At 45.8% G+C, this 27192-nt stretch overlaps 2 protein-coding genes across 3 annotated transcripts; one reads left to right on the top strand and one right to left on the bottom strand.

The window, feature by feature from the left end:
- Positions 1 to 5325: 5325 nt before the first annotated feature.
- LOC103544589 (acyl-coenzyme A thioesterase 1-like) lies at positions 5326 to 12431 on the bottom strand. Its single transcript, XM_070593829.1, has 3 exons — positions 11788 to 12431; positions 9236 to 9438; positions 5326 to 7376 (listed from the first exon to the last, which is right to left on the bottom strand). Exons 1-3 carry the CDS (start codon positions 12242 to 12244, stop codon positions 6771 to 6773), a joined length of 1266 nt encoding a protein of 421 aa, XP_070449930.1. The 5' UTR covers positions 12245 to 12431; the 3' UTR covers positions 5326 to 6770.
- A 6602-nt stretch (positions 12432 to 19033) lies between these two features.
- Positions 19034 to 26222, top strand: LOC103545039 (acyl-coenzyme A thioesterase 1). 2 transcript variants are annotated; one of them, XM_070593834.1, is made up of 4 exons: positions 19034 to 21142; positions 23451 to 23653; positions 25495 to 25656; positions 25802 to 26222. In XM_070593834.1, the coding sequence occupies exons 1-4, from the start codon at positions 20686 to 20688 to the stop codon at positions 25919 to 25921; spliced, it is 942 nt and encodes a 313-aa protein (XP_070449935.1). In that variant the 5' UTR covers positions 19034 to 20685; the 3' UTR covers positions 25922 to 26222. The 2 variants fall into 2 exon arrangements, with proteins under 2 accessions (XP_070449935.1, XP_070449933.1); XM_070593832.1 differs by having other exon boundaries at positions 25495 to 26222.
- The last annotated feature ends 970 nt before the right edge of the window (positions 26223 to 27192 follow it).

The raw sequence follows: 27192 nt of genomic DNA, 5'->3' as shown, positions 1-27192 counted from the left end.
AAGTTGTCAGACAAGGGTGCATTTTATCCTCCTTTCTGCATAATCTGTGTGCAGAACATGTACAAAACACTAGGCTAGACTCAGATGAAGGAGGAGTGAAAATTAGTGGAAGAAATATCAACAGTTTATTAGATGCAGATGACAGCATCTTAGTGGCAGAAAGCGGCAATGACTTGAAACGACTTCTGATGAAAGAAGAAAGTGCCAAAGCAGGACTGCATTTGAACATCAAGAGACAGAAATCATGACTCCAGAAGGACTACACAACTTTAACATAGACAATGAAGACATTGAAATTGTTGAAGATTTTGTTTCCCTTGGTTCCATCATCAATTTAAATGGAGACTGCAGCCAATACATAAAGAGAAGACTGAGACTTGGAAGGGCAGCAATGAAAGATGTAGGAAAGATCAGCAAGTGTCAGGAAGTGTCATTAGAGACTAAGGCCAAGATTATCCACACCCTCGTATGCCCAGTTACTATGTCTGGCTACAAAAGCTGGATTTGAAGAAGGTTGACGGCAGAAAAATGGATTCATCTGAAATATGGTGTTGGAGAGGAGCTCTATGGATACCCTAGACCACCAGAAAGATGAATAAGGGGGTCCTAGAGCAAATTAAGGCTGAACTCTCACTAGAGGCAAACATGATAAAACTGAGGCTGTCCTACTTTGGGCACACCATGAGAAGGCAGGATTCTTTGGAAAAGACAATAATGCCGGGAAAAGTGGAAGGCAGCAGGAAAAGAGGAAGACCAAATGTGAGATGGACTGACTCCATAAAGGAAGTCATAAGCCTGAGTCTACATGGGCTGAGCAGGGCTGTTGAGGACAAGACTTTGTGGACATCAGTCGTTCACAGGGTCATCGGGAGTTGGAGCAGACTTGAGGGCAGGAACCAAGTTGTAGATCATTCATTATCACTGCTAAATAGTATTCCATTTTGTGATTGTAAAGGTATTTGTCAGATTTACTGCCTGTGGGCATTTGGTAGTTTCCAGTTTGGGACTATTAGGAGTAGTGCTCTGAACATTCCAGAACATATCTCTTGATGGACATAAATGTTCATTTCAGTGAGGTCTATACCTGGGAGTGGAATTGCTTTACCACAGGGATTGAGAATGTTCAGCCTTAGTAGATATGAAGTCAACCTTTTGAATGTGACGCTAGAAGCAATGTAAGTATAATGTCTGGGATGCCCAGCATTTTGTGTATATTTTAAAGTCATAGTTACTCTTTATCAATGTCCCATCTGTTTTCATTAAAAATTGAACATATTCACAAAGCACTAGGAGTATTTTTTAAATATTGCAGAGGAGGAACCTGAGGCTTGGGGAACATTAAGCCACTAAGGATTACCCTGTAAAAAGAGTCAGAGCCAAGGCTAACTCCAAATGTGGAACTCACAGGTGAGCAGCAGTGTTGTGGGCTTGCTCTGGCTTCAGCACTCACTAGTTCTTTAGCCATAAGCAAGTTTATTATCTCTCTAGGTCTCAGAGTTCTTGTGTGTGAGATGATAAAAGGGGATGAAACGTGATAGTGTATGTGAAAATCGTAGAATACTGTAAAGCAAAATGTAATGTTTGATTTCATAATAGCCAGAGATTGAGCCCATCCAAGTTTTCTCGTGGTCTCCAGATAATTGCCATAGGTTTGCATATTGCTTTTTAAACTGTTCTGTAAAAGAAAAATCAGTTCTTTTTTAAAGAAAAGATTATATATTCTTTGAAACAGATGTAAGCAATACTAAAAAGTTTAAAATGTGAAATGATAGTATCTTCTCCAGTTCCCTGTTTACCCCAAAGAAGGGTGCATCCATCTAGATTTTTTTTTCTGTATGTTACTGTACGTAAGTGTATGGTAGCATGAACATGCTCTATCTACTCTTCTGCAACCTGCAGACTTATGTTTTCATTTTTCTGTATATATTCAGGAGCAGAATTAATAGGTCATATGGTAAGTCTATGTTTCATATTTTGAGGAGCTGCCAGATTTTTCTCCAAGTGGCTGCATTGTTTCACAATCCCACCATCAGTGGATGAGGGTTCCAATTTCTCCACATCCTTGTGAATACTTATTATTTCTGTCTTTTTTTCCCCCTGGGAAAGCTTCACCTTGAGGTAACATCTGTGGCCAATGTCCTGCTTTTTATTGTTTGTTTTCATGTGACCCACCACCACAGTGTGGCTACTGACAGACGAGTGGTGTGATTCTCTGCCCAGAACCCAGCCTGGGCCTCGAAAGCAGAGTGCGCTGAACTTTAACGACTAGGCTATCAGGGCTGGCCCTAATATCTGTCTTTTTGACTATAAACATCCTAATATGTAGTAGTGTCATTGTAGTTTTGATTTGCATTTCCTTGATAGCTAATGATGTTGAGTGTCTGTTCATGTACTAATTGGCCATTGTTTATCTTCTTTGGAGACGTGTCTATTCAGATCATTGGCCCATCTTTTTAGTTGGCTGTCTTTTTATTATTGAGTTGAAAGAGTTCTTTTTATGTTCTAGATTCAGGTCCCTTATCAGTTATGTGATTGGCAAATATTTTCTCCCATTCTGTGAGTTGTCTTTTCACTTTGTAAGTGGTATCCTTCGATGCATAAAAGTTTTTAGTTTTGATGGAGTTCAGTTCATCTATTTTTACTTGTGTTACTTGTGTTTTGATGTCCAAACATTGCCTGATCCAAGGTCACAAAGGTTTACTCCTATATATTCTTCTAAGACTTCTGTAGTTTTAACTCTTACTTTTAGGTCTTTGGTCTGTTTTGAGTCAATTTTTGTGTATAGTTTGAAGTAGGGTTCGAAATTCATTATTTTGCATGTGGATATCTAGTTGTCCCAACACCATTTATTGAAAAGACCATTCTTTCCCCCACTGAATTTCTTTGGGACTCTTATCGAAAATCAGTTGCCTGTGGCTGAGTGGTTAAGTTCGCGCGCTCTGCTTCGGCGGCCCAGGATTTCGCCGGTTCCAATCCTGGGTGCAGACATGGCACCACTCCTCAGGCCATGCTGAGGCAGCATCCCACATACCACAACCAGAGGCACTCACAACTAGAATATATGACTATGAACTGGGGGGGCTTTGTGGAGAAGAAAAAAAAAAAAAAAAAGACTGGCAACAGCTGTTAGCTCAGGCGCCAATCTTTAAAAAAAAAAATCAATTGATTCTAAGTGTGAGAGTTTACTTCTGAACTCTCAGTCCGTCTCCATAGATCTTTCTGTCTATCCCTACGCCTGTACCGCATTGCCTTTATTACTGTTCCTTCGTAGTAAGTTTTGAAATTGGGAATTATGAGTATTCCAGCATTACTCTTTTTCAAGATTCTGAAAAAAAAGATTCTGGGTCTCTTGAATTTCCATGGGAATTTTAGGATCAGCTTGCCAATTTATGCAAAGAAACCAGCTGGAATTTTGATGGGGATTGCCTTGAGCCTGTAGGTCAGTTTGCAGAGTGTGTTAGTTTGCTAGGGCTGCTACAACAAGTCCCACAGACGGGGTTACTTAAACAACAGCAGTTTCCTTTCCCACAGTGCTAGAGGCTAGAAGTTCAAGGTTAAGGTGTAGCAGGATTGTCTTCTTCTGGGGGCCAGGAGGGAAGAATCTGTTCTAACCCTCTTCCCTTGGCTTGTGGGTGACCATCTTCTCCTTGTCTCTTCACATGGTCTTCTCTCCTGCATCTTTGTGTCCTCATCTCTTCTTGTAAGGACATCAGTAACATTGGATTAGCGCCCCCTCATATGACTTCATTTACCTGACTTACCTCTTTAAAGGTGTCTCCAAAGACAGTCACATTCTGAAGTGCTGGGGATCAGAACTTCAACATCCGGCTTGGGGAGCCACAATTCAGCCCCTCACAGGGACTATCACCATCTTAAGGTAAACTAACTTAACTAAGTCAGTTAAGACTCAATGTTAAGTCTTTTTATCTATGAAAGGGGATGTCTTTCCATTTATTTAAGTTTTCTTTATTCTCCTTCAAAAATGTTTTATAGTCTACTTATGAGAAAACCCAAACACTGATACTCTCAAATTATTGTCCAGATTTCCTGGATATTTTTATTATCTGAGATTCAGAAAGTCCTATCTGTTCTTTAAGATCTATATCAAATGCCACTATTTCTCTGAATTCTTTTCCAATCTTCACCTCAATAGTATGTAGTTTCACTCCTCGCTCCATAACACCGCCCTATGGCATCTCTATTCTGCCTTTTCTTATCACCGCCTACCCAAAAGCATTTAAAGAGAAAATCATCTTTGTGTCTCTTGAAATATATGGTCTACAATTTGACTTGGTCATTAATAGGCCCCCAAAGCTCTGCTGCTTCTGCTTTTGATCCCTCATGAGCGACCCCAGAATCCCTAGAGAAGCCTGACAGTCTGATAAACAGGGAGATTCCTTGACGTGTCTTGGACTATCTTGTTTATAGGCAGTAGTGGAAAGAAGAAATAGAGGAAGGATGAAATGAGGACGGGCAAATCACTTACACATGGTTAACAATCAAGGGAAGGGGTGTAGGCATTTTTGAGTCGGCTGTCAGCTCTTCCGAAACCATACTGCCACATCAAGGCTAGGGCTTAAACATGGTTCCAGATGTAGCTTTTTTTCCCTTCTTCTCCCCAAAGCCCCCCAGTACATAGTTGCATATTCTAGTTGTGAGTGCCTCTGGTTGTGCTATATGGGATGCCACCTCAGCATGGCCTGATGAGTGGTGCCATGTCTGCGCTCAGGATCAGAACTGACGAAACCCTGGGCCGCTGCAGCAGAGCGCGCGAACTTAACCACTCAGCCATGGGGCCGGCCCCCAGACCTACCCTTAAATGTATTTTTAACATCTAGGACCCTGAAGAAACCCCCACCCCTGCACTGCAAATCCAGGAATTCCACTGAAAACTTGTAGAGGAGAAAGAAGAGCCATTTCCTTTCCATGCGGCTGGGGCTGTTCTCCTGCAGAGCGCAGGGATGGGCCTTAAGGGAATTCCTGACGATGCACCTGAAGTTACACAACCCTGTGTGTGTGGATGTGAACACACACAGATGTGCATGCTACTGGGTGGATGAGAGGAGGCAAATCGACGGATAAATGGCTCTGTGCCAAAGAAAATGAAGAACCACAGCGATGAGGGAAGCAGCTTAACAAAGGGAGAAGGATCTGCATTTGGGGATACTGAGCCCAGCTCTACATTAACTATGCAAAGAACGTCTGTGAGACTCGGTTTCCTCATCTGGAAACTGAAGATGACACCTGCTTCACAGATTAGGATTAAATGCCGAGCACACGGTGGTATAGGAGAAAAAGCTGACAAAACAGAAGGAGCACTTACTGTTTTTGAGTTTCAGGAAAAGAAAATATCAGGAACTGCTTTATTAAAAAAGAAAATTGAAGAAACAGAACACCATAATCATAAATTGAGGCATTTTTTACTTTAAATACATTAAGCTTTAAGAAAAGTTTAATAAGCTTATTGTGGAATGATTTTCATCAAGTGATGTAAATATTAAATCATTTATTTTCACACTAATCACTTTTAAAATCACTTATGTAATTCATCTAAATAATGTTTTACCAGCTTTGGAAACAACTAAATCATAAAGGTCCATATGTGTAAACAGGAATGTAACTTAAAATTTATTTGCACTAGGACAATCATTATTCATCCAAGAAACTATCAAAGAAGTAAAAAAGGTATTTGAATTTAAAATTTTTAGTAGTTTTACATCTAGTAGTAATCAATTTACAGCTAAGATTTGTAATTTAGATTCATAAAGGAGAAACTCAAATCTGAGTATACTAATATATAATGCTTTTCTTTTTTTCTTTATTATTCTCTCTCTCTTTTTTTTTTTTTCGAGGAAGATTAGCCCTGAGCTAACTACTGCCAGTCCTCCTCTTTTTGCTGAGGAAGCCTGGCCCTGAGCTAACATCTGTGCCCATCTTCCTCTACTTTATATGTGGGACGGCTACCACAGCATGGCGTGCCAAGCAGTGCCATGTCCGCACCTGGGATCCAAACCGGCGAACCCCAGGCTGCTGAGATGTGGAACGTGCCAACTTAACCGCTGCACCACCGGGCCAGCCCCAATGCTTTTCTTTTTTTCTTTTTTAAAGATTGGTACCTGAGCTAACAACTGTTGCCAATCGTTTTTTTTTCTTTCTGCTTTTTCTCCCCAAATCCCCCAAGTACATAGTTGTATATTTTAGTTGTGGGTCCTTCTAGTTGTGGGACGTGGGACACCACCTCAACATGGCCTGATGAGCAGTGCCACGTCCGCGCCCAGGATCCAGACTGGTGAAACCCTGGGCCACCAAAGCGGAACATGCAAACTTAACCACTCGGCCACGGGGCTGGCCCCTATAATGCTTTTCTTGAACAGTAAGTAATCATGTATTTATTAATCTAATTAAATTAATTAAACAAATAATAATTAAAAACATAATTACTGAGCACCAATAATGTACCAGGCACTGTTAACCAGTGTTACTCACTTTTCTTTTCACAGCTAAAGCCTTGTCGGTTGTGTGCTGTGAGATACTAAAAGAAATGCTTTTTCCATCTGTTGTAGTTTCTCAGAATCACTCTCTTCCCAAACAACTGAACAGGTATGTAGTTTATAAAAATCTTGAAACTTCACTGGTCAGTTTGTTTTAACAGTGATGGGAGAAAAACTCTAAGTCATTATTAAGAAGAAGAAAACTATACATACACACCAATTGTGCAGCTCTTCCGAGGATCAATTAGCATCAGAGACGCCGTAGAATGAAATAAAAGATTACAGTTTTGCTGGAATTGTTCCCTTTACCCCACCCAAGTGTTTGTGGAAGAAAGCCTGCAGCTGCTTCCAAGCATCCACCTGGGCCATGGCATGAGCCCTGGGCTCCCCTCCCCAGATGACAGGACGGCCCACCAAGGTGTGCATGGAAGCCGGGCACATGGGGAAGTAAGGAGGCTCTATGTAGTGCCCCGCCCCTGGGTAACAGATGATCTGGGGCCTCTCCTTACCATGCGCCTGTAAGCGTTTAGAGGCCTCACTGGCATAGAATTCACTCTTCCAGTTGTGGTCATCCTGACCTACAAGGAACAGGAAGGCACTCTCAGCCCTTTCCACAGGAATGAAGCTCTTCTGGTCGGGTCCTTCCAAAGGGCTGTTGAGGACATCCAAAATGTCTGCAAAGCCCTCACTGGTCACCCTGATACGATTTAGGTTGGAACTTACAGGGGGCAGAGTCTCCCCCTTGTAGTGCAAGGCTCCACCAACATTGGCCACAGAGCCATTGATTATGACGGTGGCAGTGATGCCCTTCAGGAAGGAGGCCATGGAGAGGCAGAGATCGCCCCCCTTGGAAATGCCAAGCAGCCCAACTCCTGGACCCTTTACCTGAGAAAAGGACAGAGGAAAAGGGAGAATGAGTCCATGATCAGGGCAGTGTGAGGAGTAGTGCCTGGAATTAGAGGTCACGTGGAACTGAGCCTGAATCTGGGCTCTACCATTTACAAAGTTTGCAACCTTGGGATATTTACTCATCCTTCCTGTCTTCCTTTCCACAATTTCTCCATCACCGTTCCTGGTGAATTCAACAACTATGTGGAAGATCTACTAAGTACTTTGGCCTCTCAGTTCCCTGACCCCTAATCATCTTTTTATCTAGCCCACCTCAGCCACCCACTCCCATTGGCATAACCTAAACCCAGTGATCATCAGTGAGTACATCATCTCCAGAATCTCAGCTTAAGCATTCTACTCTCTGACCACCATCTTAAATAATTCCAGATTAGCCATGCTAGACTGCCCATTAACACCTCCTTGAAACTTTGACTACCGCTATTTTCACTATCAATACCTTTGTCATGTTCTCACTTCCCACCTCATCCAGCTTAGATGTCAAGCCTCATTGTTATTAGCACTCCCTTGCAAGCACTCTAAACTCCTTGAATACTTCTCTTCCTTTGGGCATACTAGCCTGGAAAAGGGCTAGCCTTGGCTAAATCCACCTGATCACTTCCTCTAAACCTGCATTTATGCAAATAAACATTGCTAGAGAAAAAAATACACATTTGTGCCGACAGCTCTTACTTTCATTTCATGACCACAAATTTCAAATTACTATCCATATTGCCCATGGACCCAACCACACTTCACTGTTGTTTGCTCTCCTTGTCTCCAAAAGACCATTCCACACCTTCTCCCACCTCCTGAAGTGCCTTCAGCTCTGTTCACCCTCACTTTCAGCTCTCCATCCTCCATGGAGAAGACAGAAGCTATCCCGGAGGAACTCCTCCTCCTTTCCCCTGCCAGCTCTACTGAGCTCCACATGAATCAAGTTCTCTGCCTTCCCTCCTGGTTCCAAAGGAGTCCCTCTGTTCTCATCAAAGGCCACTCCTCTGCTCGGCTTGGGATCCCATCCACTCGGATTCTCCAGGACCTTGCTCCTGCAAATGCTCCCTCTCTCTCTCTCCCTCTCTCCCCTTCATAACTTTCTTCTCTACCGGCTCATTCCCATCCGTGCACTTCCGGGTCTAGTACCTCTTCCGTTTTCATAACAGTCCCTGGACCCCACATCCACTCTGCCCTAGTTTTCTACTCTCTTCACAGTAGAGTTTGTGGGAGAAATTGTCTGCAGCTCTTCTCTTTCTTGTCTTCCATTCTCTACTTAATCCCCTCCAAGGTAATCTGGGTTTGCAACATGCAACAAGGACTGCTCTTGTCACATTTATCAAGATCTTGTATTACCAATGGCCATTTAATTAACCTCTCAACAGCAGTCTTTCTTTTCTCGTGGCTTCTACAGTAGCATCCTTAACTGTATTCAACCACCTATTCCTCATAAAAGTACAAGGAATTAAGTGATATTATTTTCATCCCAATTGTTCCCATTTCAAACAGGCCCCAAGGTCACAGAGCTAGTAATTGGTGAAATCAGAACTCAAATTTAACTTTTGTCTATCTACATCTTATGCTGGCCCCACGACGCCCTGTCACCTTTTCTAAGAGCTCCAAAGCTTCCAGACATCGTCAGCTCTGAGTGAAGTGGAAAATAGGCAGGGCTTTTCTTCTGATCCTCTGCTACCCTGAGCCTAGAACCCTCAAAACATCTCCTAGTTCCCAGGTTCTGTGGCCACCAGGTGCTTTCTTTAAAACTTACTACTGTTCTCTCAGAGGGGGCACCGGGAAGAGAGGGTTGTTCACACACACACTTGAACCGGGTACTCTAACACACTTCCTAGAGAAGTTCCAACCTGAGGGTGACTAAGCAGGCAGTTCACAGCTTCCTCAAAGTACTCCAGGTGGAGGCTCTCCATGCTCTTGGGGAGGTCGTCATAGTTGTAATAGGCCAGAGCCATCACAGCAAAACCCTTCCCAGCCAGCAGACTAGCTCGATATTCCAGAAGGCCACCTCCAGCTCCAAAAACGTCCACAATCCCAGGAAAGGGCCCAGGTTCTGTGGAAGAAACAAAACACAAAAACGAACTTTTTCTGAAACTCTTTGCAGTGGTATCAAAAGCCATCTGTTGCCCACCTGGTGATGTCAAAGTTTTCTGTTGACAATGAGAAATGCTGGAAGACCTCTGGACTTCGAAGGTCCAGACAGCGGCAGAGGCTGAATCCATGTTCCCCTCTACACCCTGAGCCTCAGAGCCCCACACTTCTTTACAAGGAACATGTATTACTTTCTGATTAAAAGTAATTTACATACAGACAACGAAAACAGCTAATCATTGTCCCCCCTCCCAAAGTGAGAATGCCAAATGCCAGGAGGATGTGGAGCAACTGGAACCCTCATACACTGCTGGTGGGAATGCAAAATGATACAGCCACTTTGGGAAAGACTTGGCCATTTCTGATATAGTGAAACATATACTTACCATAGGCCCCAGCAGCCTCACTGCCAGGTCTCCACCCAAGAAATACGAAAACTTGTGTTCGCGAAAAAGGTATATGCAAGTGTTTGTAGTGACTTTACTCATCATCTCCAAGGACTTGAAACCCAAATGTCCTTCAAATGGTGAATAAATCAACAAACTGTACATCCATATAAGGGGGTCCCACTAAGAAGCAAGAAGGAACTATTGATACTTGGAGCAACAGGAATGAATCTCAAAGGCATTAAGCTAGACTCAAAAGGCTACATATTCTGTATGACTCTACCTATTGGCTATTTTCACCATTTACATCAAAGTTTGTATTTAACATGCCACACTTAAAGAATAACACTAAAGCAAACCCTTTCGACCCAACACTTTCAGAAGTCACTCAGTACTAACCCCTGAAGCCCCCTGAGTCCCTGGGCCCCTTCCCTCCCTGTCCCCTCTCCTGGATTTCATCATTCTCCTGATTTCCTTCACGGGATTACCACTTCTATGTGTACCTTAGTATTTTGCTTATTTTGCCTATTTTTTGAATTTTATGTAGCTGGAATGAGATTGAATGTGTTCTTCTGGGATTTGTTTCATTTCACACTGTTTTGAGAATCGTCCATGGTGACTTGCAGCTGCCGTTCAGTCACCTGTGCCGTAAACGTACCTCCGTGGAGTCGTCAGTTCTGCTGTTGATGGACATTCAGGCTGTTTGCAGTTGGTTTTGCTCTTACACACAATACCTCTTGGTGCACATGTGCCAGGAGCAGAATGACCTAGTCAAGTTTCTAGACCAAAACAAATTGTTTCCAGGAGGAGATGAATGACTATATTCCCTTTAGCAGTGTATGCGAGTTCCTTTTGCTCCACATACTTGTCAGCAATTGGTAACGTTAGACTTCTAAATTTTGGCAAATTGTGAGGGTATGAAATGTATTTAGTAGTTTTATTTTGCATTTCCCTGATTCCTAACGAGGATACACATCTTTTTTATTCATTGGCCACTTGCTTTTTATGTAATGGTAAAATTATCCAGGAACTTCAGATTTCCGGTTGATAGGAAGAGGCCGTTCTCCCTCATGCTGATTTTCTTTTTCTGTTTCTTTTTTTTTTTTAAAGATTGGCACCAGAGCTAACAACTGTTGCCAATCTTCCTTTTTTTTTTTTCCTGCTTTATCTCCCCAAACGGCCCCTATACACAGTTGTATATCTTAGTTGCACGTCCTTCTAGTTATGGAATGTGGAATACCGCCTCAAGGTGGCCTGACGAGCGATGCCATGTCCGCGCCCAGGATCTGAACCCTGGGCCGCTGCAGCGCACCGTGCAAACTTAACCACTCGGCCACGGAGCCGGCCCCTCATGCTGATTTTCTTAAATCTAATATCTGTGGGAGTTAGAAGTAAAGTTGGAAAACACAGAAACTTAAAAAACAATAAAAAACTACCCAAAAAAAGTTTCTTTAAAAACTTAGAACTTTTTCCCTGCCTTCGCATGTTTCCTTTTTTAAATTACAACGGTCTTTTCTCTTCCCTTAGGATGTTTTCTTTTTTTATGTGTGAGGCAGATTGTCCCTGAGATGACATCTGTGTGCCGATCTTTCTCTATTTTGTATTTGGGATGCCGCCACAGCATGGTTTGACGAGCGGTGTGTAGGTCCACCCTGGATCCAAACTCGCGACCCCGGGCCGCCCCGCAGAGTGGATCCACTTAACCACTAGGTCACCGATCTGATCCCCTAGGATTCTTTTTAACCGGCCTCTCTGTTTTGGATCAGCAGACCATCTCCCCAGCCGGCCTGCATTTCACGCCTGTGGCCTTGACCGTGTAAGGCCCCAGGGACCTCCAGAATGTTGGAGCCACCTCCTTCCTCTCGGTAGAAGCCAAGGAGACAGGAGAAAGACTGGCTGATAGAATAGGGAAGCGGGGGACTCACCTGGCGGCAGGAAGAGCGTGGCGCGCACCCGGCCCGCGCGCACCGGCTCCCGCCGCACCCCGGGCCCCAGGAAGGCGCGCTCGTGCACCGCCCGGCCCAGCAGCCGCCCGGCCTCGGGCTCGTGGCCGTCGAGCACCTCCAGCTGCACGGCGAACGGCGTCTGCACGTCCCGCTTCACCAGCCGCAGCAGGGGCTTCTCGGGCTCCAGGGCCCAGAGGAGCCCCATGGGCTCGAGCCCCGCGAAGCTGCCGCCCAGCGCGGGCGCGCGCTCCAGGTCCAGCTGGCCCGTGGCGTCGGCGCGGTAGCGCGCGTGGGCCCGGAAGAGCGCGCCCTTCTCGTCGCGCAGGGACGCGCGCAGCGTGACCGGCTGCCCCGGGGCCAGGCCGCGCACGGCGATGCGCACGGGCTCGTCCCAGAGGCAGCGGCCCGCGGGCTCCACGGTCACCGTCGCCGCCATGCGGATCTGCGCCGGAAAGGGGCGGCCTGGCTCGGCGGAGTCACGGGTTGGCGGGGCGGCTCTCCACCCCGCTGGGAAGCAGGCGCAGTTGGAACCTTTGTCCTTACTCCGTTTGGGCCGGCAGGGGACACTCTCTAAGCTGCTCCGTGAGATCGCCTAGAGTGGGGGCCAATCCCCTCGCGACTGAGTGGGAGGAAGTGTCTGCCAAGATCAGAGTTAATTACTAATCCTGCAATCCAATGTGCAAGAGGGTCAAAACAGAGGTACAGCGACTGCTGAGAGCTAATGGGTTCGGAAAAATACTGGCAGTTCCAAGAAGCGAGTTATAGAAATCATCCCAGGTAGTTGTAATTCGGGTGATCAGTGGAAAAACGTAGTCCTAATCCCTCCCTTACCACTCAGTCCTTTAACAAGCCTTTTTCTGAGAGCCCAGGGTCCCTAGAATGTCTTCCAAGCAAGTACAGGTTTCTCCCGCTACCGGGAGTGTCGCTTGAGGGCCACTTACCTTGTAGGAAAGATCTACATTAGTACCTGCTTTCGCTAAGGCAGTGGAATCCGAAGAGGACTTTTGCGTTTACGAAAAAAGGCACCAAGTGAAAATAGCGTCCAGCGTTTGTCTTCCAGTGAGCCCGTACAGACTCTGAGGAGTCGACCATCTGTCCTATTTCAAGCCTTCCTCAAAAGTCACAGCAGAAGATGAACCTCCACCGACCTGCGACAGCAAAGCAGGCAGACACAGAAGAGGGTGTAGACGTTAGGGACCTGCCTGCCCTGATGGATTCAGACAGTGATGGGACGTTAGTAGATGACCCTCTTCCTCTCTCCTACACCCCTGCCCCTCCCACCAGCCCACCTTGGGACACCTCGGCCCAACATGCCCTCTGCGTCACCACCACCTCTCAGCCTTGCAGTGTGCTATCTTCTCGATGCCAGTGAGTCTACACTGCTTGATTTCCACCGTATATAGGCTGTGTCCTTATCATGTCATTTCTGCTCTTACTCTACGTTAGTGTTATTTGGTATGATTTGGTAGATTATTTTTTGGGGTGTGGAAATGCTCAAAAGTTATTCCCATATGAATTAATGGTAGTTAGTTCTTTGCTTTACACCATTTTGGCTTAGGAAAGGTTTCACAGGAACGCTCTACTTCTGGATAGTGGGGGGAACCTGTAGATGTTTATGGGAGACCTAGCAGGTTCCAGTCTGACCCTGCTCCTTAATAGCGTGGTGATCCTTGGCACTGTACATAAGGAGGACTCTGAACCCAGTTTCCTTACATGTGAAAGGCTTATTGTGGTGTCACACGGGCTAACATATGGAAACACACCACGCTGATACACCTATAGCAGGTGCTCAGAGTTTTGGTCCTAAACTAATAAATCTGGTCAAAACAGTGTCCGTGTTGAGTTATAGGAGAGTTCTGTCAGGAAATAAGTGGCACTTTTACACTGGGTAATTTGAAGAGAGTTTCATGAGGGACTGTTAGCCAAGGCATGGGCGGGGTTAAAAAAGGAAAAAGCAACAAGGCTTGCTGCAGAACCTTAGGCCTGTACGCTCAGGGAGAGGGGTGCCTGCAAGGAGCGGTGGCCTTCATGGAGTGACCAGTACCTTCATCAGCTGCTAGAAGAACAGACTTTGCCCTCGAGGGAGGGGAGTGGCCTCAGAGACATTCCAGTGCTTGTCTGGTGACTGACTGAAGTGGCTGTCACTTAACACCCAGATACATGACATCTCCAGTATTACACATAAAAATTAATTCCTGTGTCTCTGTTTAGGGGGAGCGACTTCATGGATGGACAAAAGCCTTTGCCTGTACAATTCCTCTGGTTTCCCCGGGCAATGACACTTCCAGAAAGGCTTCTATCTGAGCAAGGGCTCCTGAACTTTGCCATGCTTAATAGCACACTGCCTTTCAATATAAATTCAATATGGAAAGGCTGAGCTTCAGAAATGATTGCTTCAGAGTCCCCTCTGATCAGTAGGCCATCAACCTAAGGAGTACTTTCAATATCTAAATCAGGTTTAGGACGTCTGTTTAATTCCCACCCTAACAGAAGATGACAAATGTTAGAGAACTGAAAGATCTCGGAGGCAAGACTGGAAACCACTCGCTGCCAAGTGACAGCAAACTGCTGTTGATGTCGAAAATGTACTGGGATTGAAAGCAATGCCCTAGTAAGATCGATAAAAGGATGCCAGTCAGGGGTGATTTAGAAAGATCTTCCTACAGAGGAACACTGGCAGCCACAGTTAGCACAAGGTCAGCTAGTTCTCTGTAATCTTCAGTAACATCTGCGCTCCATGTGCTTTTCAGATAACCCAACTGAGAGCTAAAGGGGAAAGCTGGAGGTGGGGACAGACTCCCAATTACTCCCGTCTCACCTGTGGTCCTGGGCCTGGTACTATTTCATCTTTACAGTTTTGTTGGGACAAGACAGCTCTACATGTTTCCATTTTTAGCAGCCAATATACCACCCTTTTGAGTAAGTCCTTTCTCCAAGTAGCAATTGCTTAGGTCCAATGATACTCGCATGGTTGGTAGTATTATATGAGTGTTAATTTCCTGATTCTGATATTTGCGCTATGGTTTTGTAAGGTGTTAGCATTAGGGGTAGCCAGATGAAGGGCAAAGGGAACCCTGTACTATTGTTGCAACATTTCTGTAAGTCTAAAATAATTTCAAAATAAAAAGTTTTAAAAAAGAGAACAACTCAGGGAGTGATGAGAGCACTGTAGAGGGTAATTGGTCCTCAGTGTCTGACTTGTAGGCCTAGCAAAACCTGTCCACCTCCGATCCTTCCTCCTCCATAGCCTCAGACACAGTCTTTGCCATCTGACTGGAGTTTCCAGGAATTTGCATTATCTTTGAATCTGTAACTAGGATCCCCTGAAACTCTTGACTATTTCTCTTGTCCAACGCATCTGGACTCAGGCATATGGTTTCTCCAGAGGAATCTGATATTGTAACGGGTCTAGAGAGAAAGCACATCGGGGTCACGTGTTCTTTAAGGGGCCTCACCCTTAGTCTGTATGGAGAGGATCCCTACATTCAGAGAGACTGGGTGAAATGGAAGGCATAGTTTTTGAAACAGCCATTTACTGTCTGGGCACAAAAGCAGCTTCATCCTTAACCTGGTGAGCCCTCTCTTGCTCACTTCCCAGAACTTTGAACTATGGACGTTACCCAGTTGAGTGCTTGCCAAGAGTTTTGCCCTGGTAGCAGCTGTCACTGGGGACCGTGAGAGATCCAGTCCTACAGGTGCTACATCGTTCCTTTTGTAGTTTCATTAAATCACCAGTGAGCAATGACCAGAGAGTTTGACCAAGCAACTCTTACATGAACAGAAGGAAACACTGGCTCACGAACATGCCTTCTTATCTGCCACTCCTCTGACGGTTCACCACCAACACCATCCATGCCCTGCAACAGTCTGCCTCTCAGCATCTGGAAGAGCAGGATGTACATATTTGGGAAAACAGGAATGCCAGTTGTTTTGCATTTTAGTGAAAAGGAAACACTGGGGCAACCTGCCTCGGGCTGGTTCAAATGGCCTCTTTTGGGTCATTCCTGATTCCTTCTATTACGATTCTCTGTGACTGCACTTGTTTTCCACCATCTCATAATTGGGCTCATAGTAATCTCCATAATGTCATCAAACACCAAAACAGTCCAGCTATCAGTGGGACCTTCAAATACAGATGAGTCCTCACTGTGAGACCCTCTCTTCCCCAGTTCAGCCCAGTCCATGTGACTGTCCCTCAGCCTTTATCCCATGACCCTAGTAACCAATATCAGGTAGGTTTTCCAGAAGTCTGGTTGGATATCACAGTGAGAATTGGATTTCCTAGTGAGTCAGTAGGCGTCTTCTCAATGTGTGTCTGTTAATTGGCCCTTCGCAGCCTTGCTCTTCCTTCTCTAGTATTACTGGGTTAGTTTGAGGTGAGTTATGGAAAAGGACTAAACCAATTTGCCCTTCCACATGCTGAGGAGAAGAGAAGCCAGAGAACCTGGTGTGGGGTGAGGCCAGCCGAATGCTCCCTGCCCGCTGTGGTTTCCTTCTCGAAAGCCCAGGAAAAACAGCCAGGAGACAGTGCCCTCATCCCCTCATCTTCCTATCCCAAGCTGGAAACTCCAAATCTTCTCCCCAAATAATCTTCCTCTCACAACATCACAGCTTTCTATTCTTCCCGGTCCTCTCTTTCGAAGCTGATTTGTCAAGATTTCTGTCTGAGAATTTGCCTTGGGAATGTTCGCACCTCCTTTAAGTTTAGATAAAGCATATTAGGTGATAAAACCATGAAGAGGGGCCCGCCCCTTGGCCGAGTGGTTAAGTTCACGCTGTCCACTTCGGCGGCCCAGGGTTTCGGTGTTTTGGATCCTTGGCGAGGACATGGCACCGGTCATCAGACCGTGCTGAGACGGTGTCCCACATGCTACAACCAGAGGCACTCACAACTAGAATATGCAACTATGTACTGTGGGGCTTTGGGGAGAAGTAGAAGAAGAAGATTGGCAACAGTTGAGGAGTTGTTGGCTTAGGTGCCAACCTTTAAAAAAAAAATCCATGAGGAAGTTACTGTTTAAAGCCCTAGCCAGGAAACTCAGTAGTATCTGGCATTGCTTACTGGGAGCCTGTGCCTGTTTTCACAGCCGGTATCATTTTCTCTGTTTATTTCCTGTGAAGGCCACTGGCATCTTTTCAATTTCGTCCATCTCTGGTGGCAAGATCTGACCATTTTGACCACTGGTGGTGTAGGAATTTTAATCATTCTGTCCCATGTAATGGGCAAAGTGGATATCCCTTTGGATTTCTGAAGCACCTTTTCAAAGCACACCACGTTTAAAATTGTTCCTGATCACCAAATACAAAATGGGCACAAGGAAACTACCAATTATCCCACCCTATTTCCACACACAGCTATCATTCCTTGAAGAGGGGGAGCCTCACAGTTACACAATAGTCTAACAATTTCGGGCTTCCTCACAATCTCACATTGCCACTAGTGAATCTCCCAATAGGTTTTAGGAAAAACTTCTCTTCCCTGCCAGGCTTCAAAAGTAACTTGGATAGATTCTTTTTATAAATCCGTGAATGAAAATTACTAAACTCTAAGAATCTACATCCTTCAGACAGATTTTTCACCAAAGCCTTGCCCCACCCTCCCTTTTTTTTTTTTAACCACAACTCAAGGTACCATCTTAAGCATGCTTAATAATTAAATATTTCCACTGATGTCTCAGCTCTCAGTCTTTCTCTTTAGCAGTTGAATTGCTTCAAGGGTCCAGGCTGAAATTCAAGATCACCTCCCACCCTCATTTCAGGAGAGGTAAACAGAGATTTGTCTAACACAAAATAGCAAGCACACAGATTCTTGGAAAACAACTAGAAGAGAAAAAAGAACATCTCAGGCTCTGATCTATTCCTGCCTGGGTGTGTCGTCATGTGGGAATAGCATGGCACAAGCCCTGATGTTTCATTGTCTGCTAATAACTGGTGACAAGGAAACCTACGTGCCTCTGTTGTCATTTTCTCCTTCAGCCCCCAGCCTACCACCATAGTGCAGAAGTTGTATGCATGGCCTTCCTTCCTGGCGTGAGGAACCTGCAGATATGGAGGGCAACTGAGGGCCTTGAGCATGTGCGGCTGTTGGTATCCACAGCCGTGGGAGTCCTGGAACCAATTTCCAGACGATACTGAGAGATGACTGCATTTCATTCGTAGTCTTTCATTGGTTAACCTAGAAATTTATTTATTTATTTTATTTTTGAGGAAGATTAGCCCTGAACTAACTGCTGCCAATCCTCTTCTTTTTGCTGAGGAAGACTGGCCCTGAGCTAACATCCGTGCCCATCTTCCTCTACTTTATATGTGGGACGCCTACCACAGCGTGGCATGCCAAGCGGTTCCGTGTCTGCAGCTGGGATCCAAACCGGCGAACCCCGGGCGGCTGAAGCAGAACGTGTGCACTTAACTGCTGCACCACCGGGCCGGCCCCTAACCTAGAAATGTAAACATACCTGCTTAATTTACCAAAGTCTCAAGTTAACTAATATCTTTGCTTTCCTTCTAAACAATACCAGACCCTCAGAACACTTGAAATCCAGCAGCTTCCCTCCTGACTGATAGGCTTTTGTTCTCATGTACGTTAGGTCTATCTTGTCTTGTTTAACCTCACGAGACATTATTATTACTTTTTTAATATAGTGAATGATTGTTTAGATTTACTCATATATTTTCTATATCTACCAGAGAGTCTTCCTTTCCTCTTGAATCTCATACTTTCCATTTGGAATCACTTGACAGCACTGCTTTTCAAACTCTGATGTACCCCTAGATGGCTTGGAGATCTTGTTAAAATGCAGATTTCAAATTAGTAGATGCGGGGTGAGATCCGAGCTTCTGCATTTCTAACAAGCTCCCAGGTGATGCTGATGCTGATGCTGCTGGTCCTAGGGCCACGTTGTCACTGTATTGGTAAATAGAATTTCCTTTAGTGAGAACCTGTTGATAGCAGACTCTCTTAGTTTGATCAAAAATATCTTTGTTTCACCCTCATTATTTTCTGGGTATAGAATTCTGGGTTCACACTTATTATGTCTCAGCACATTGAAGGTGTCATTCTGCTTTCCTTATTTCTTAGTTGCTATGATAAGTCAACTTTCAGTCCAATAGTTGCCCTTTGAAGGTAATCTTTGTACCTGGGAGGCATAGTCCAACACTGGTTGGCATCCCATTGTATTCTGTGTTTATGTAAAAGAATCCCAGAGAAGACCAAGCCAAGACAGGAGCTCAATTGTCTTTATTTGTAGCTGTGCTTATCCTGGATAAGATTCCTAGGGGACAGTAAGGGAAACCACAGGAACTCCAGTTACCACCTGGAACATACAACTTTTCTTCCTTGGATAGTTTTTTGCACCCCAGCTAGGCTGAGATTGGTTGTCAGACAAGCTGCTTCATTGGACTTTCATAAATTCAGAGGGTGACTGCCTATCAGTCATACATATTCCATGTGTCACCATTATTAGGATGGCAGTCAGTAAGGTTACACCTTCTCTAGAATCAACCTCTGAAATAATTAAAACATCCAGCCACAAGTCCCATTTTCCAATCCCAGTACATTTCCGATCTCAACAGCCTACTGCTCAGAGGTGTCCCAGAAGCAATCATTTCTGAAGCTCAGCCTTTCCATATTGAATTATAACTGAGAGGCAGTGTACTGTTAAGGAGCAGGGTCAAACTGGAACCCGCTAGGTCTCCCATAAACATCTACAGGTTCCCCCCACTATCCAGAAGTAGAGCGTTCCTGTGAAACCTTTCCTAAGCCAAAATGGTGTAAAGCAAAGAACTAATTACCATTAATTCATATGGGAATAACTTTTGAGCATTTCCACACCCCAAAAAATAATCTACCAAATCATACCAAATAACACTAACGTAGAGTAAGAGCAGAAATGACATGATAAGGACACAGCCTATATACGGTGGAAATCAAGCAGTGTAGACTCACTGGCATCGAGAAGATAGCACACTGCAAGGCTGAGAGGTGGTGGTGACGCAGAGGGCATGTTGGGCCGAGGTGTCCCAAGGTGGGCTGGTGGGAGGGGCAGGGGTGTAGGAGAGAGGAAGAGGGTCATCTACTAACGTCCCATCACTGTCTGAATCCATCAGGGCAGGCAGGTCCCTAACGTCTACACCCTCTTCTGTGTCTGCCTGCTTTGCTGTCGCAGGTCGGTGGAGGTTCATCTTCTGCTGTGACTTTTGAGGAAGGCTTGAAATAGGACAGATGGTCGACTCCTCAGAGTCTGTACGGGCTCACTGGAAGACAAACGCTGGACGCTATTTTCACTTGGTGCCTTTTTTCGTAAACGCAAAAGTCCTCTTCGGATTCCACTGCCTTAGCGAAAGCAGGTACTAATGTAGATCTTTCCTACAAGGTAAGTGGCCCTCAAGCGACACTCCCGGTAGCGGGAGAAACCTGTACTTGCTTGGAAGACATTCTAGGGACCCTGGGCTCTCAGAAAAAGGCTTGTTAAAGGACTGAGTGGTAAGGGAGGGATTAGGACTACGTTTTTCCACTGATCACCCGAATTACAACTACCTGGGATGATTTCTATAACTCGCTTCTTGGAACTGCCAGTATTTTTCCGAACCCATTAGCTCTCAGCAGTCGCTGTACCTCTGTTTTGACCCTCTTGCACATTGGATTGCAGGATTAGTAATTAACTCTGATCTTGGCAGACACTTCCTCCCACTCAGTCGCGAGGGGATTGGCCCCCACTCTAGGCGATCTCACGGAGCAGCTTAGAGAGTGTCCCCTGCCGGCCCAAACGGAGTAAGGACAAAGGTTCCAACTGCGCCTGCTTCCCAGCGGGGTGGAGAGCCGCCCCGCCAACCCGTGACTCCGCCGAGCCAGGCCGCCCCTTTCCGGCGCAGATCCGCATGGCGGCGACGGTGACCGTGGAGCCCGCGGGCCGCTGCCTCTGGGACGAGCCCGTGCGCATCGCCGTGCGCGGCCTGGCCCCGGGGCAGCCGGTCACGCTGCGCGCGTCCCTGCGCGACGAGAAGGGCGCGCTCTTCCGGGCCCACGCGCGCTACCGCGCCGACGCCACGGGCCAGCTGGACCTGGAGCGCGCGCCCGCGCTGGGCGGCAGCTTCGCGGGGCTCGAGCCCATGGGGCTCCTCTGGGCCCTGGAGCCCGAGAAGCCCCTGCTGCGGCTGGTGAAGCGGGACGTGCAGACGCCGTTCGCCGTGCAGCTGGAGGTGCTCGACGGCCACGAGCCCGAGGCCGGGCGGCTGCTGGGCCGGGCGGTGCACGAGCGCGCCTTCCTGGGGCCCGGGGTGCGGCGGGAGCCGGTGCGCGCGGGCCGGGTGCGCGCCACGCTCTTCCTGCCGCCAGGTGAGCCCCCCGCTTCCCTATTCTATCAGCCAGTCTTTCTCCTGTCTCCTTGGCTTCTACCGAGAGGAAGGAGGTGGCTCCAACATTCTGGAGGTCCCCGGGGCCTTACACGGTCAAGGCCACAGGAGTGAAATGTAGGCTGGCTGGGGAGATGGTCTGCTGATCCAAAACAGAGAGGCCGGTTAAAAAGAATCCTAGGGGATCAGATCGGTGACCTAGTGGTTAAGTGGGTCCACTCTGCGGGGCGGCCCGGGGTTCCCGAGTTCGGATCCAGGGTGGACCTACACACGGCTCATCAAACCATGATGTGGCGGCATCCCAAATACAAAATAGAGTATGATCGGCACACAGATGTCATCTCAGGGACAATCTGCCTCACACATAAAAAAAGAAAACATCCTAAGGGAAGGGAAAAGACAGTTGTAATTTTAAGAAGAAAACATGGGAAGGAAAGGGAAAAGACGGCTGTAATTTTTTCAAAAAACTTTTTTGGGTAGTTTTAAGTTTTTAATTGTTCTTTAATTTTCTCTGTTTTTCGACTTTACTTCTAACTCCCACATGTAAGAGTATTTAAGAAAACCAGCATGAGTGAGGACGGCTTCTTTCTATCAACTGGAAATCTGAAGTTCCTGGATAATTTTACCGTTACATAAAAAGCAAGTGGCCCGCTGCCCTGTGGCTGAGTGGTTAAGTTCGGGTGTTTCTCTGTGGTGGCCCAGGGTTTTGCCGGTTGGGATCCTGGGTGCCGCCCTGGCACTGCTTATCAGGCCATGCATAGGCGGCATCCCACATGCCACAACTAGGAGGACCCACAACTAAAAATATACAGCTATATACCGGGGGGCTTTGGGGAGAAGACGAAAAAATAAAATCTTAAAAAAAAAAAAAAGCCAGTGGCCAATGAAAAAATTGTTATTCTCATTAGAAATTAGGGAAATGGAAAATAAAACCACTCAGTACATTTTACACCGTCAAAATTTGCCAAAATTTAGAAGTCTAACGTTACCAATTGCTGACAAGTATGTGGAGCAAAAGGAACTCGCATACACTGCTAAAGGGAATATAGTCATTCATCTCCTCCTGGAAACAATTTGTTTTGGTCTAGAAACTTGACTAGGTCATTCTGCTCCTGGCACATGTGCACCAAGAGGTATTGTGTGTAAGAGCAAAACCAACTGCAAACAGCCTGAATGTCCATCAACAGCAGAACTGACGACTCCACGGAGGTACGTTTACGGCACAGGTGACTGAACGGCAGCTGCAAGTCACCATGGACGATTCTCAAAACAGTGTGAAATGAAACAAATCCCAGAAGAACACGTTCAACATCATTCCAGTTAGATAAAATTCAAAAAATAGGCAAAATAAGCAAAATACTAAGGTACACATAGAAGTGGTAATCCTGTGAAGGAAATCAGGAGAATGATGAAATCCAGGAGAGGGGACAGGGAGGGAAGGGGCCCAGGGACTCAGGGGGCTTCGGGGGTTAGTACTGGGTGACTTCTGAAAGTGTTGGGTCGAAAGGGTTTGCTTTAGTGTTATTCTTTAAGTGTGGCATGTTAAATACAAACTTTGATGTAAATGGTGAAAATAGCCAATAGGTAGAGTCATACAGAATATGTAGCCTTTTGAGTCTAGCTTAATGTCTTTGAGATTCATTCCTGTTGCTCCAAGTATCAATAGTTCCTTCTTGCTTCTTAGTGGGACCCCCTTATATGGATGTACAGTTTGTTGATTTATTCACCATTTGAAGGACATTTGGGTTTCAAGTCCTTGGAGATGATGAGTAAAGTCACTACAAACACTTGCATACACCTTGTTTGTGAACACTAGTTTTCGCTTGTCTTGGATAGATACCTGGCAGTGAGGCTGCTGGGGCCTATGGTAAGTATATGTTTCACTATATCAGAAATGGCCAAGTCTTTCCCAAAGTGGCTGTATCATTTTGCATTCCCACCAGCAGTGTATGATGGTTCCAGTTGCTCCACATCCTCCTGGCATTTGGCATTCTCACTTTGGGAGGGGGGACAATGATTAGCTGTTTTCGTTGTCTGTATGTAAATTACTTTTAATCAGAAAGTAATACATGTTCCTTGTAAAGAAGTGTGGGACTCTGAGGCTCAGGGTGTAGAGGGGAACGTGGATTCAGCCTGTGCCGCTGTCTGGACCTTCGAAGTCCAGAGGTCTTCCAGCATTTCTCATTGTCAACAGAAAACTTTGACATCACCAAGTAGGCAACAGATGGCTTTTGATACCACTGCAAAGAGTTTCAGAAAAAGTTCGTTTTTGTGTTTTGTTTCTTCCACAGAACCTGGGCCCTTTCCTGGGATTGTGGACGTTTTTGGAGCTGGAGGTGGCCTTCTGGAATATCGAGCTAGTCTGCTGGCTGGGAAGGGTTTTGCTGTGATGGCTCTGGCCTATTACAACTATGACGACCTCCCCAAGAGCATGGAGAGCCTCCACCTGGAGTACTTTGAGGAAGCTGTGAACTGCCTGCTTAGTCACCCTCAGGTTGGAACTTCTCTAGGAAGTGTGTTAGAGTACCCGGTTCAAGTGTGTGTGTGAACAACCCTCTCTTCCCGGTGCCCCCTCTGAGAGAACAGTAGTAAGTTTTAAAGAAAGCACCTGGTGGCCACAGAACCTGGGAACTAGGAGATGTTTTGAGGGTTCTAGGCTCAGGGTAGCAGAGGATCAGAAGAAAAGCCCTGCCTATTTTCCACTTCAGTCAGAGCTGACGATGTCTGGAAGCTTTGGAGCTCTTAGAAAAGGTGACAGGGCGTCGTGGGGCCAGCATAAGATGTAGATAGACAAAAGTTAAATTTGAGTTCTGATTTCACCAATTACTAGCTCTGTGACCTTGGGGCCTGTTTGAAATGGGGACAATTCGGATAATAATATCACTTAATTCCTAGTACTTTTATGAGGAATAAGTGGTTGAATACAGTTAAGGATGCTACTGTAGAAGCCACGAGAAAAGAAAGACTGCTGTTGAGAGGTTAATTAAATGGCCATTGGTAATACAAGATCTTGATAAATGTGACAAGAGCAGTCCTTGTTGCATGTTGCAAACCCAGATTACCTTGGAGGGGATTAAGTAGAGAAAGGAAGACAAGAAAGAGAAGAGCTGCAGACAATTTCTCCCACAAACTCTACTGTGAAGAGAGTAGAAAACTAGGGCAGAGTGGATGTGGGGTCCAGGGACTGTTATGAAAACGGAAGAGGTACTAGACCCGGAAGTGCACGGATGGGAATGAGCCGGTAGAGAAGAAAGTTATGAAGGGGAGAGAGGGAGAGAGAAAGAGGGAGCATTTGCAGGGCCAAGGTCCTGGAGAATCCGAGTGGATGGGATCCCAAGCCGAGCAGAGGAGTGGCCTTTGATGAGAACAGAGGGACTCCTTTGGAACCAGGAGGGAAGGCAGAGAACTTGATTCATGTGGAGCTCAGTAGAGCTGGCAGGGGAAAGGAGGAGGAGTTCCTCCAGGATAGCTTCTGTCTTCTCCATGGAGGATGGAGAGCTGAAAGTGAGGGAGAACAGAGCTGAAGGGGCTTCAGGAGGTGGGAGAAGGTGTGGAATGGTCTTTTGGAGACACGGAGAGCAAACAACAGTGAAGTGTGGTTGGGTCCCTGGGCCATATGGATGCTGATTTGAAATTTGTCATCATGAAATGAAAGTAAGAGCTGTCGGCACAAATGTGTATTTTTTGCTCCAGCAATGTTCATTTGCACCAGTGCAGGCCTAGAGGAAATGATCACGTGGATTTCACCAGGGCTAGCACTCTTCCAGGCTAGTATGACCAAAGGAAGAGAGGTATTCAAGGAGTTTAGAGTGCTTGCAAGGGAGTGCTAATAACAATGAGGCTTGACATCTAAGCTGGATGAGGTGGGAAGTGAGAACATGATAGAGGTATTGATAGTGGAAATAGTGGTAGTCAAAGTTTCAAGGAGGTGTTGATAGGCAGTCTAGCATGGCTGATCTGGAATTACTTAAAATGGTGATCAGAGAGTAGAATGCTTAAGCTGAGATTCTGGAGATGATCACTTGGTTTAGGTTATGCCAATGGGAGTGGGTGGCTGAGGTGGGCTAGATAAAAAGATGATTAGGGGTCAAGGAACTGAGAGGCCAAAGTATTTAGTGGATCTTCCACATGGTTGTTGAATTCACCAGGAACGGTGATGGAGAAATTGTGGAAAGGAAGACAGGAAGGATGAGTAAATATCCCAAGGTTGCAAACTTTGTAAATGGTAGAGCCCAGATTCAGGCTCAGTTCCACGTGACCTCTAATTCCAGGCACTACTCCTCACACTGCCCTGATCATGGACTCATTCTCCCTTTTCCTCTGTCCTTTTCTCAGGTAAAGGGTCCAGGAGTTGGGCTGCTTGGCATTTCCAAGGGGGGCGATCTCTGCCTCTCCATGGCCTCCTTCCTGAAGGGCATCACTGCCACCATCATAATCAATGGCTCTGTGGCCAATGTTGGTGGAGCCTTGCACTACAAGGGGGAGACTCTGCCCCCTGTAAGTTCCAACCTAAATCGTATCAGGGTGACCAGTGAGGGCTTTGCAGACATTTTGGATGTCCTCAACAGCCCTTTGGAAGGACCCGACCAGAAGAGCTTCATTCCTGTGGAAAGGGCTGAGAGTGCCTTCCTGTTCCTTGTAGGTCAGGATGACCACAACTGGAAGAGTGAATTCTATGCCAGTGAGGCCTCTAAACGCTTACAGGCGCATGGTAAGGAGAGGCCCCAGATCATCTGTTACCCAGGGGCGGGGCACTACATAGAGCCTCCTTACTTCCCCATGTGCCCGGCTTCCATGCACACCTTGGTGGGCCGTCCTGTCATCTGGGGAGGGGAGCCCAGGGCTCATGCCATGGCCCAGGTGGATGCTTGGAAGCAGCTGCAGGCTTTCTTCCACAAACACTTGGGTGGCAAATAGTTAGGGTGACTCTCCTGAAAATATAACCAGTTCCAGTAGTTGACCCTTATCCATGGTTTCACTTTCATCAGTTTGAGTTATAGTCAACCATGGTCTGAAAATATTAAATAGAAAACTCCAGAAATAAAGAATTGATAAGTTTTAAATTGCCTGCTGTTCTGAGTTGTGTAATGAAAGCTTGTGCCATCCTGCTCCTTCCCACCTGGAACATGAATCATCTCTTTGTCCAGGGTATCCACACTGTAATAACTTTCTGTCACTTAGTCGCCATCTTGGTAATCACACCAACCGTTGCAGTATCACAGAGCTTTTACCTAATAACGGCCCCAATATGCAAGAGTCATGATGCTGCACATTCAGATATGCCAAAGAGAAGCTGTAATGTGCTTCCTTTAAGTGAAAAGGTGAAGTTCTCAACTTAATAGGAAAAGAGAAAAAATTGTATGCTGAGGTTGCTGAGATCTGTGGTTCTTTTTATTACAGTATTTGTTATAATTGTTCTATTTTATTATTAGTTATTGTTGTTCATCTCTTACTGTGCCTAATTTATAAATTAAACTTTATCATAAGTATCTATGGAGAGGAAAAAACATAATACATATAGGGTCAGTACCAGCCACGGTTTCAGGCATCTACTGGGGTCTTGGAATGTGTTCCGCTCAGAAAAGGGGCACGCCTGTATTTGAAGGTTTTCAGGGTGAGACCCTAATATATGCTAAGGAATATCAGTTGAAGATAGTTCCTCTGGGGTCTTATTAGAACCCTTTTGGGTTTTTATTCTTTTCCCTTTAAATAGCATTACTATGACAAATAGTTCCCATACCAATAAACAATATCAGGAGTGAAAAGAGAGCTCTAAGTATAAACAACTTCTGTTAAGGGTTAAATATTGCAACATTCCCAATCAGTACAGTTCATTACAGATATTAACGCTACAGATAAACAGTCTCCTTTCAACGCTTTGACTACTGTCACTACCATCATCCTCCTCCCCACAGTAACCTTAGTGATGACCTTGACATGTGTCCTTTCAGATGTTATCTTGAACCTGCATCTATGCCATTAAACAAGGTGTTTTGTTGCATAAATATCACTTAAAAAGGAATATTGGTTTTA

This window comes from Equus przewalskii, chromosome 25, assembly GCF_037783145.1.
Source record: "Equus przewalskii isolate Varuska chromosome 25, EquPr2, whole genome shotgun sequence".
Lineage (NCBI taxonomy): Eukaryota > Metazoa > Chordata > Mammalia > Perissodactyla > Equidae > Equus > Equus przewalskii.
This window is presented reverse-complemented; position numbering and strand designations above follow the sequence as displayed.

Excerpts from the sequence above, each read along its gene's own strand:
- LOC103544589 (XM_070593829.1), bottom strand. The coding sequence starts at position 12,244 with ATGGCGGCGACGGTGACCGTGGAGCCCGCGGGCCGCTGCCTCTGGGAC. Across the intron at positions 9,439-11,787 it reads CACGCTCTTCCTGCCGCCAG|AACCTGGGCCCTTTCCTGGG; the intron begins GTGAGTCCCCCG and ends TTTCTTCCACAG. Across the intron at positions 7,377-9,235 it reads GCCTGCTTAGTCACCCTCAG|GTAAAGGGTCCAGGAGTTGG; the intron begins GTTGGAACTTCT and ends TCCTTTTCTCAG.
- LOC103545039 (XM_070593832.1), top strand. The coding sequence starts at position 20,686 with ATGGCGGCGACGGTGACCGTGGAGCCCGCGGGCCGCTGCCTCTGGGAC. Across the intron at positions 21,143-23,450 it reads CACGCTCTTCCTGCCGCCAG|AACCTGGGCCCTTTCCTGGG; the intron begins GTGAGCCCCCCG and ends TTTCTTCCACAG. Across the intron at positions 23,654-25,494 it reads GCCTGCTTAGTCACCCTCAG|GTAAAGGGTCCAGGAGTTGG; the intron begins GTTGGAACTTCT and ends TCCTTTTCTCAG.